General features: G+C 42.9%; 1 protein-coding gene across 2 annotated transcripts in view; it reads left to right on the top strand.

The window, feature by feature from the left end:
* Positions 1-10,976, top strand: part of dchs1b (dachsous cadherin-related 1b) — an 87,337-nt gene extending 76,361 nt beyond the window's left edge. For both annotated transcript variants that reach the window (XM_032533456.1, XM_032533455.1), the window contains exons 15-29: positions 699-938; positions 1,619-1,744; positions 1,872-2,081; positions 2,659-2,915; positions 3,052-3,258; positions 3,425-3,821; positions 3,953-4,066; positions 4,188-4,399; positions 4,537-4,688; positions 5,228-5,358; positions 5,567-5,853; positions 6,433-6,574; positions 6,719-6,890; positions 6,974-7,383; positions 7,505-10,976. In XM_032533456.1, coding sequence (XP_032389347.1) covers positions 699-938; positions 1,619-1,744; positions 1,872-2,081; positions 2,659-2,915; positions 3,052-3,258; positions 3,425-3,821; positions 3,953-4,066; positions 4,188-4,399; positions 4,537-4,688; positions 5,228-5,358; positions 5,567-5,853; positions 6,433-6,574; positions 6,719-6,890; positions 6,974-7,383; positions 7,505-9,552 — 5,105 coding nt within the window. In that variant the 3' untranslated portion in view covers positions 9,553-10,976. The remainder of the gene's footprint in view (positions 1-698; positions 939-1,618; positions 1,745-1,871; positions 2,082-2,658; positions 2,916-3,051; positions 3,259-3,424; positions 3,822-3,952; positions 4,067-4,187; positions 4,400-4,536; positions 4,689-5,227; positions 5,359-5,566; positions 5,854-6,432; positions 6,575-6,718; positions 6,891-6,973; positions 7,384-7,504) is intronic.
* Positions 10,977-11,446: the final 470 nt, after the last annotated feature.

Below are 11,446 nucleotides of genomic sequence, written 5' to 3'. Positions count from 1 at the left end.
ACACACACACACACACACACATTTCATATTTCCTCTCACTTTGACTGACCCTGCTTGTAGTCAGGGTGATGACAGGGGTTTGGGGTGTAGACATGAAAGGTAGGAGAGGACATGAAGCCAGAATCTGAAGTGGTGGTCTTATTCACAGACTCTATGTGAACCAGCTCGATTTACATAAAACACACACACATACACACACCAACTAATGCCTTACAGATTTAAAGGCAAACAGATACTGTTACGATGTACAGAGAAGAAACAATAATAACCTAATTGCAGAGGAGGTCACAGGTTGAGCTGGCAACTATGTAGTTATAGTCTGGACTCTTTGTGTATGTGCCTGCATGCCAGCACAAACAATAAACCTACATGTTTACTGATAGAGCTCTGATTCACTGTTGAATGAATGTGCAAAGTGCCAGAATTCAATTGTTTGGCCATGGTTGCTCACTTACTGTGGAAAGTCTCATAAAGCAAATCTGTAAAGGTTTTTTTTTTTTACTGTTCCTTCTAGGCAGACAAATCCTCTCTCAGGTACACAAAATGATATGTTCACAAACAATTTGCCAAAGACACACTCAGATACCTACAAAAACACACCAACACACATTTGAAAATAATCCAAATGAGAATATGCATTTTAAGTGAAGTAATCTAGGAAAGGTGGTTTTAGAATGTTCTCCCTTTTTGTCTTGTAGGCTCTCTCTCTATCCTTAAAGCACTAGACCGGGAAGAGCAGGAAATCTTCAATCTGACCATTGTAGCAGAGGATCATGGGATACCTCAGCTTTCCACTTCTCAGGTGCTGTGCGTGCAGGTGATCGATGTGAACGATGAAGCTCCGTTGTTCCAGCGAGCAGAACTTGAAGCCCTGGTGATGGAAAACCAAGGACCAGGAACAACTGTACTGACTGTTACTGCCACCGACCGGGACCAAGGTTGGTTCAATTGTGTTATTTAAATACTGTAAAGTCAGGGTGCTTGAAATGGTGAGATATAGTACTTTAGGAAGAAAAAAGCCCAAACAAAATATTTGGACTGAAAAAATACTGTTTATGGTACCAAATATCATCCTTATAGTTCAGGAAAAACAGGTTGTACACATACAGTATGTGCCACAGATTGATAATTCCACAAAGTAATGTCTGTAGATTCTATGTGATCCCGCACAGGAACACGTTTGTGTCTTTTGGTCTGTAAGAAGTATGGATGAAGGCCAGGAAGGATGAAGTTAGGAAGAAGTCAAGATTATAGAGAATTAAAAGAAAGAAAGGTTCCAAAATTAAAAAAGGAACAGCTGATGTACAGTACATATGCTGTCAGTAGGAAAGCCAGAAAATGAAACAATAGAGACAGATAAATGGGTTTGAGAAACCACATCACTTTAAACCAAACCAAAAGCTCATGCTAATGAAAATGTGTGGTTACACCCATTGACTACAGCCTCATATTTCTGGATCTTTCATTTGGACTTGCTAACAGCTCGGTGCATATTGGATTAATTAGTAGCACTGCCTTACTACATTGTTTGTAGCCTTGCTTTATTGCCAGTTTTGTAGTGTGCTGTGTAGTGTGTGTGTTTTATTTTTATTTGTGTCTGACTTGTGTATCAATGCAGGTTCGAATGGCCAAGTGATGTATGGAGGGGTGACAGAGGACGGCTTCGTCATCAACCCTGTGACAGGAGTCATCACAACCACGAAGGAACTGGATGCAGAGCTACAGGATCACTACACGCTCACTGGTATGACTGCAATCATTATCTCATTGTCAAGCTCATTTATTCCCACAGAACACCTTAAGTTTCTTGGTTTAAAATGTTGTATGGGATCCAACATCTCATCAGCTAAACTATTTCCATCTCTTCGTAGTGTATGCCAGGGATGGAGGGCTGCCTCCTAACTTTGCCAAGACTGTAGTACGTGTGGAGGTGCAGGATGTGAATGACAACGCTCCGGTCTTTGCAAAGCCATGGTATGGACTGGAGGTGCCAGAGAACCAGGCCCCTGTAGAGCTTTGCTTCCTCAAGGCCACAGACCCTGACTCAGGTCCTGGTGGAGAGCTTGAGTACAGGATCACTGGTGAGAAACTGTGTTGTGTGTCTAATCCAAGTATTTTATTAAAATGGATTTAAAGAGCGATGGAGTTCACCACAATTGCTGTAATTGCTGTTTGAGGGTGTGTCGATTGTGGAAATAACAATGAATTTTTGTCATTTCTGGTGTTTTTCAGGCTTTAAATTCCAGTATCAAATTTACAGATTGTTGACAGAGTATTACAATTGGAACTGTGTATATGTGATTATTGCAGCTAACTCACATTTGTATTAACCATCAGGTTTACTTGGACCATTTCTGGTGATTTTAGAATTTGTACTGACAGTGTGAAGGAATAGATTTGGTCTAGTAGAGGCCAAAGCAATACATTTTGATGAATGTATAGCTTTTGACATTGCTATTTTCCTCCCATATGAAAGATCAGATCTGCATACAGCTACCCTAGGCTTGCTTCTGACATTCTCGTGTCGTATTTCATATATAATACATTCCATATACCTGTCTGGAGAAAATTTCAACTTATACTTAAGTAAAGAGTTGGCACAGATGCTCAGTCCACAGAAATCATTTCTTCCTTCTGCCTTATGACTTCTTCATCCAGCTGGGGACCCCGATGGAGATTTCCACCTCCACGCCAGCACGGGAGCCTTATCCACGTCACGCGGCCTAGACAGGGAGATAAGGGCTGAATATACTCTGGAGGTGGTGGCTACAGACCGAGGCAGCCCTGCTTTCAGCACTACTGTCACAGTGGAAGTCAAAGTGCTGGATGTCAATGACAACAGCCCTGTCTTCAGCAGAAGTAGTTTTTCTGTGGAGGTGTCAGAGGATGCTGCAGAAGGGTTCAAAGTTCTGGAGGTAATTAGAAAATGGCAATTTGGATGATGCTTAGTTCAAACATTTAACTGACATGTTGTATATCTCAATTTTGTAACAAATGTCTTTATATGTCAACAGTACGCATTCAATTCTAAATCTATTTATCTATATCCAGGTGTCCGCCACAGATGCTGATGACGACTTGAATGGTAAGGTTCTGTACTTCCTTAGCCGAGAGGCACACGGAGCGTTCAGTGTGGATCAGAGTTCTGGTGTTATCACCACATCAGCACCTCTGGACCGGGAAAAAAGAGCGTCATACATCTTCCAGGTGTTTGCTGTTGACCTTTCACCGGCTGAACCCAGGAACACCTCTGCTCAGGTAAATAAAGAGTTAGATGTTAAAGATGTTCAGTTGACTCATTATTAAAAAAGGTTTTGAGTTTATGATTCACGTGATATTTGGTATACCAGATTTTTTAGTATTTTTATGCTCATTACATCAGCAATACATTTTGGTTAACCCACATTTGAACTCATCCTTCTAGGTGACAGTCACTATCCTAGATGTCAACGACAACACACCCTTCTTCATCCAGGATCCGCTGGTCATAGAAGTGTCTAGCATGCGTTCACAGCGGGTCCTAGCCACCATGAAGGCCGAGGATAAAGACTTTGGAGCCAACGGCTCTGTGTTTTACCGTTTTGCCATGCCAGTCAAGGGCTTCAGCATCAACTCCCTGACTGGGGAGATCCAGGCCACTGAGCCACTGGGGGATCTGACCCAGGCTCAGAGGACCCTTATAGTGGAGGCCATGGACCAAGGAAGTCCAGCTCAGTCTGCACAGGGCGTGGTGGTGATTTATGTAAAGGAGGTGGCATACAGCGGCATCCGCTTCTCGAGGAATGCCAGAGACGTCAGCCTACAGGAGAATGCTGTACAAGGTCTGACATTAATACTGTATTATGAGGGATTAGGATAATCATCTCACTCAATTTGTCCCCCTTTACACTTTGAAGATATCTCTACTGTCACAGTTAAGGAATGTTTTCTCTGCTCTACTTCAAAAATTCAGGCACAGCTGTGGCTCAGGCTCAGGCTCAACACCCAGATGGTACACGTAAGGGTATCAGCTACAGTCTCTTCAGTGGGAACAGAAAGCAGGCCTTTAGCATCATCTCATCAACAGGTGAAACTAACAATAAAACACAATCAGCGTTATTATGTCCTATAGATGTTAATGAGATGTGGATCCGTTTAATCTGTCATTTGATACGTTTCCTGAGCCTCATTTCCATTCATATCTCCAGGTGAAATCATAGTGAAGAGCTCCAAGGGACTGGACTTTGAAGACACCCCTAGACTCCGTCTAGTTGTGAAGGCTGAAACAGTGTCCTCCACATCTTTCATGGCTATCAACTTGATCCTGCAGGATGTCAATGATAACCTTCCTCGCTTCCAGCTTCAGAATTATGTGGCCTACATGAGAGAAGCACAGGGATATGAAATGCCAATCATACAGGTACTTTTAAATATAAAAAACTCCATAATAAACAATACAATGGCTCAAATGTATTAGGTTCACTGGAGTTTTCCAAAGGGTCAAAACCAATTCTCATCACTCTCTCTTTTTTTTCCCTATCATTCACCTTCTCCTAGGTGATGGCTGAGGATGTGGATCAGGGTCAAAATGGTCAGGTGACCTACTCCATTCAGTCGTCAGGCATGAGCGGCCTGTTCAAGATTGACCCGATGACAGGAAGCATCACAACAGCGGCCATCATGGACCGTGAGATCTTTACCCAGACCAAGTGAGAACAGATCTGTGGTTAAATAACCTCACCACAAACCATTTTATGTACCCATTTTGTAGATGAATATATATTTCACATGTAATAAATGTTTGAGCTGCTACATGGCTTTGTAAAGAAAAAGTCCATTATGTATACACCCAGGTATACATGTATAGGAGGAAAAAATTAGACGTAACACATCATGAATCATATTCACTCAGCTAGATTGTGTTTATATAGCTGGTGGGGAGGTTGACATAGTCTGCTGAAGATACAGGCAAACCAATATCTGCATGCCAGATGTATCAAAGTTACAATTTCAAACTCTGTAAATCAACTCTGGTTCACTGTAACACTTTCATAACTTTTTTAGTGTTGCTTTCATAACTCTTTTTTTTCATGGTAAATGTGTAACCAACATTGCAATGGCATCATTTTATGTTTTTTTTCACATTTTCTCAATCATCACCAACGTTAAAAATCCACTTTTAGGACTACACATGTAATAAGAAACAGACAGCATTTTAGACAACCTCTTTTTTTCTGTCCATCCACAGGCTTATAGTTACAGCAACTGATAGAGGAAGTCCACGACTAGCTGGTTCAGCGACATTAACAGTAATTATTGTTGACCAGAATGACAACAGTCCCACTATTCCCTTGCCCCAGGAAATCCGCATCCCAGAGAGTAAGTACTTTATCTGCAGAAATGTTGTTCTTTCTGGTTATGTACATCATGTAGACCACTTTAAAGTAAATATATTAAATTTAGAAAACAGATGTCAACAGACAAACCCTGTGCAGGTCTAAGGATGTTTAGTTGTGGGTACTTGTATCCACAGGAAGTTAAATACAGCTAACACGCTTTTTGTTCAATCCCTTTCTCTATCTGTCAGACATGTTGATTGGCACAGAGATCACTCTTGTAACGGGTAACGACGTTGACTCCAGTCCTGCCCTCTCCTACTCCTTGCAACTGGACCCAACAGCCTTAGGCAAGTTTGGGATTCACCGCTACAGTGGAGGCGTATCACTCACTGCACCTCTGGACTTTGAGGAGAAGACGTGGTACACACTCACTGTCAGAGCCACGGACAGCCAGCACCAAACTGAGGCTAACATTACAATACTGGTGGAGGATATTAATGACAATGCACCTGCATTCACCCATGATCTTTATCAGGTAGGGTGTCTTATAAATCAAACTGATGTTCCTTTTTTATGCAGGTATATCAATAACATTTATGGCACCAAAATATATGTGTGTTGTATGAAATGGGATGTGTCCATTGCATACTAATTGTTGCCTAAAAAATGCACAGAATAAGTGTGTATGCATTTGAAATACTTCACATATTATAAAGTTTGATAGGGAAATAAATAGGGATAGGGAATTTCTTACTTCTGAAACAGTTTCTCTCCAACAAACTACAGCAGAAGGAGAACATTGTACACACACTGTAAAAAACACATGTGCATTCCCAAGGTGCACACAGTAGGGTGATAAAACTTTACTGCCTAATATTGACTGGGGAAAGGTTTTGGAGATCATGTATAATATTTACTTCTTTGTCTCAGGAAATGACCTCAACATTAGCATAAACTCATATAAAATAGGAATTACAATATAAAATGCAATTTTCCCCTTGTGAGTTTAGTGTCTGTAGACCCTTGCTAATTTTATTACAGCATTTATGCAATCCGTTGTCTCCTTATTCATTTCTTTTGCCGTGATGTTGTTATTAATATCTCTGCACCCCAGGTAACTCTGCCTGAGCACACGCCACCAGGAACTGTGGTTGTCACAGTAACAGCAACTGACAGGGACTCTGGTGAGAACGGAAAGATCACCTACAGAGTGACGTCATCTACCCAGGAGGGTTTCTACATTGACCCCAACAACGGTAGACAACCTTGGCTTCTTCCCTAATATAGTTTAGCTCCCTAAATAAGTTTCCAGTTTAAAAGTAAAGTAATACGTAATTCATTACATTTAAAAACTTCCTCAGCACAATGTCTGACTCCCTGTCATTGCTCTCTGTATCCAGGAACCCTATTCATCAATCACAGAGCTGAGTTTGACCCTGAACGTCAGTCAGTCAGTATTGTTATTGAAGCTCGTGATGGAGGTTCACCTTCGCTCTCCTCCCTCACCACTGTCCAGGTCCAAATCTCTGACGTCAATGACAACACTCCTGTGTTTCATCAATCAGAGTACAGGTAAGTCATTCATTAGATGCTGGATGTGTTATGGTGTAACCTCAACAGCTGTCCCCACATATGTAATGTTCTTTTGTCTGCAGGGCTACAGTTTCTGAGGACACCATCCCTGGAGCAACGGTTCTGACTTTTGAGGCTTTTGACAGTGACCTCTCTCGAGAAAACTGTGGCTTTGACTTTGCTATTGCCAACGGGAATGAAGGAAATTCATTCCAGATTGAAAGCAGTGTACGGTTCCTGGAAGGACGTGGCTTTCAGACAGTTGGGACTCTGCTGTTGGCTGAGGGGCTTGACTTTGAAACCAAGCCACTTTACAACCTCACTGTGGTGGTGTCAGACCGTGGTGTACCCCAGAGGAGCTCTAGCGTTGCTGCAGTGATAACTATTGGTGATGTGAATGATAACCCTCCAGTGTTCAGCAGAGCAGAATATACTGTGTCTCTGAGTGAAGGAGCGGCCGCTGGGACTGAGATCATACGACTGACTGCTACAGGTGGGCGAAAGTCTTCTCTTTTTGTCCAGTTAGTTCTCATTCTCTCTCCCTTTTTCACTATCCCTACTCTTTCTTAGTCTCCCAGTTAATTCATTGTGCTCTGTTGTATTCCCTCTGCCAGACTCAGACTCAACTCCCAATGCTGAGGTCCAGTATACGATCAGCTCTGGTGATGAAGTGAACTTGTTTACCATGGACCAGTGGACTGGAGCCTTGCGGCTTCAGCAAGCACTCGACCGTGAGCACCAGTCCACACATATTGTCATCATCCAGGCCACAGATGGACAGGGTCATTTTGCACTTGCTCCAGTCATTGTTGAGGTCAAAGATGTAAATGACAATCATCCGTTCTTCCCTGTGGAAGTCCTCACAGCGAGTATCAGGGAAAACCAACCAGCAAACTCAGTTGTGACTGTTCTACATGCCATAGACCATGACACAGGGGTTTTTGGACAACTGAAGTACTACATTGTGGAGCGATCTGTGGCGGGAAAAGACAGCTTCACTGTGGACCACAACTCCGGAGAAATCAAAAGCAAAATGTCCTTTGACTTTGAGAAAGTCAACTCTTTTAACTTTGTAGCAGTGGCGGTAGATTCAGGAAACCACTCAGCCACTGTAACTGTTCAGGTGTTTGTTACAGGTGAGGATGAGTATGACCCACTCTTCACATCTTCGGATTTCTCCTTTAAAGTCCCAGAGGGAGCTAAGAAAGGCCAGAGCATTGGCCAGGTCCAGGCAAATGATGAGGATGGAGGGGTGGATGGTATTGTTCTCTATTCTCTTTCCACCATCTCTCAGTACTTTGATATAAACAAAACCACTGGGGTCATTTTCCTCAAGGCAGACGGTTCGGGCAGCAGTAGTAGCAATGGCTCAGGCAGGACCAAACGGGAAGCCAGGCTGATGGCCCTGGATGTGAAAGCTCACAGTCCTCTAGATGCATCTCGCACCACTACAGCACAGGTCTCCATTGATGTCTCAAACACCAACTTTGGCCTGGCCCCCGATGTCAACATTCTCCTGATTAGCATCATTGCTGTGTCTCTTGGTTTCATCATATTGCTTGTGGTTATGGCTGTGGTGGTGTTTCTTGTCAAGTCACGCAGGAGGAAGAAAGCCCAGGATGCAGGAAACAGAACTGTCGCGTCAGGAACTGCACTGCAGAAATTGGACAATTGCAACTCAGGACCAGGTGGGGAGAGGATCTACCACCAGGCCTTGCCAGGCTATGCTGGAGATCAGAGTGTTGCTGGTGGTGGGCAATACACTAGAGGGGGCTCTTTGGATCCCTCTCACTCCAGTGGAAGAGGATCAGCTGAGGCAGCGGAGGATGATGAGATCAGGATGATAAACGAGTACCCCCGCGTCGCCTCAATCACCTCATCCATGCAGGAACACATCTCTGCCAGAGGACCAGACTCTGGAATTCAGCAGGATGCTGACCAGCTCTCTGATATCTCCTGTGAGCCTGCAGCATTGGAGGGCAGCACCTGGTTCAAAGGAAAGAAACTGGGAGGCAGTCTCAGTGGGACCTTGCTCTCTGGCCAACTCCCAGTCTATAGGGACGAGGGAGGAGGGTACCTAGGAGTAGGTCGTGGCCTCAACATTTCCCTCCCGAAGGATTACGCCTTCCCTGAGGACGGTAAACCTTCAGTTGATGGTTCCCTCACAGCTATTGTTGCCAGTGATGAAGAGCTGCGCGGAAGCTATAACTGGGATTACCTACTCAACTGGTGCCCTCAGTTCCAGCCTCTGGCTAACGTCTTCACAGAGATTGCCAGGCTGAAAGATGAAACTGCCCAGCAGAGTCAGAACCCTCGCCAACCCTTCCAGCCCAAGCACAAAATGGATCCCAAACCTAGAATTGACCCTCCGCCACTCATCACATCAGTGGCCCATCCAGGGGCCATGTCAGTTCCCCCCAAGGTCCCTGTGATTGGACGGACATTCCCCCACTTGGCTTCACTCCGCAGGTCCCCTATCAGTCATGAGGGATCTATTTCGTCTGCAGCAATGTCCCCCAGCTTTTCCCCTTCGCTGTCCCCTCTGGCAGCTCGATCTCCAGCTGTTTCTCCCTTTGGAGTCAATCAAGGACCCTCAACATCCATGATCAGCACCAGGGAGCCCTCACTGGACCAGAGTCCTGATCGTGAAATGAGAATATGATGTCTCTAAAATTATTTAAGTAAAAACTTTAGGACAGTGATGGACCAAGCATGATGCAGCATACTTTTGGCTGTTCTTTTTCATGGAACAAAAGAAAGCAAGTGGAGATGTCATGTTGTACTGTCATTTTCAGAAATTGTTGTTTTCATCATGAGAATGAAGGTTTCATAAATGTCCAGATTGTGACACTTTTCAAGTGTCTGACCATATGACTCTTGGACAATAAACACACCAACACAAACATACTTAACCTTCTCTTGGTATAAAATGTGGAATCTTTGACGTACTTTCATTGGTCTGCAGTGTTACAGAAATACACAAAAGTGGAACATGTGCCTGGGTTGACAGGACCAGCCCACCCCTCCATGTCAAGAGTGACGCAGATCTCCTTGAACTGATCAGGGTTAAGAGGAAAACTGACCTCTTGGGTCAGCCCTGCAGTCAGATATCTCTTAGTGTGTAGATAGATAGATGTGTAGTGATTCATGTTACCTCGCTGGCTGGCCAGAGAGCTAAGGACCTTGTTCTTCTCTTTGTGTCTGTGGACCTTTTTACACTCTAGTATTAAACTCATCTAGTGGCTGCTTTTAAAATGGCCTCTTGACATATGTGTGAATCCCATGGACAGACATATGGTGAGAATTCTCAAAGACATTAATTCACTAACCGGCAATGCATCACAGAGTGGAACAGCAATGATGATTATTGTTTTTCTCACCAATTCAGATGGCAGTTCTTTTTTTTGTTCCATTTTGATTTTTTTAAATATATTTTTATATAAAATTATGATTTCAAATCCAGAAATGCCATTATTCCACATGGAGGGGTTATTGTTTTTGTGTATTTGCATATATGTACTGTACGTATATTTGTATGTATGCAGGCTACGCTATGTACTGTATGTGTGTCCTATGGTTTTAGAGACTCTTGTGACAGTGCTGATGTAAGTGAGAGGGAGACTTGTTGTGTTTTTAGCATTATTTATATGAAAATAGGACTTGCCACATTTTGACAGTAGGAAACCAAGCACAGCTCACACTGTGCTGTGTCGTTACCTTAAGCATTTTTTTTTGTCAGATTGTAGATCATCCCAAATCCAAAACAGCAACTGGATGAAAATATGTTATCAATCTAAATGCCTGCTTCTTCGGCAGTTCAGCACTCTATTGCACAGCACATTCCCATTGTTATTCAAGGACTCAATTTGCCAATCACCTCTGTGTCTTTGACAGAAAGTGCTTCCTAAAGTCAGTTACATCAGTCATTTACTTAAAACGTAACTCTCGCCAAAATTCAACCTAGGGTCTTTTTTGTGAATGTACCCGAGTCAAACTTTTATTTAAAAGCATAATTAAGACAGAAATGCCACTTTTAAGATCGACAGTATTATGGGAGAATGGGAGTGCTAAGGGCACTTCTATGATAGTGTCAAAATAACTATTTTTAAAACACTAAGAAGGCTCGGCACAACGTGAAACTTGGCTCAAAGTATCACCAGGAGCTCTACACATTAACTTGAGCATTGAGAACATTGTTTGTTTACACTGAGTTTACTAAAAAGAAAGGTTTTGAACAACTCACTTACCTGTTGTTGTTTACGCTATCCGCCATCTTTTCAGTCAAAAAGTGTTGATCTCCGAATTCAAATGAACAAACTCCATAGCAGGAAATTCTTCTATTCATAGTCAGTCTTATATGATGCTCCTTTTTTCAACTACAATGTCAATATTGTTTTTCATTTATGACAAAACAACAAATTATCCGTTCATTTTTTATGGAACTAAGCTTTAGGAGTTTTCCATCTTTACTCTCCTCCCTCGACTATTTTTGACTTGCGGCGACTGGAAAAACCAACAGCTACAGTGCGTTGTTAAAACCTTTCTTTTTAGTAAAC

Source organism: Etheostoma spectabile, chromosome 13 (genome assembly GCF_008692095.1).
Source record: "Etheostoma spectabile isolate EspeVRDwgs_2016 chromosome 13, UIUC_Espe_1.0, whole genome shotgun sequence".
Classification (NCBI taxonomy): domain Eukaryota; kingdom Metazoa; phylum Chordata; class Actinopteri; order Perciformes; family Percidae; genus Etheostoma; species Etheostoma spectabile.
Note: the sequence above shows the minus strand (reverse complement) of the source record. Positions and strands in the feature narration are given on the sequence as shown.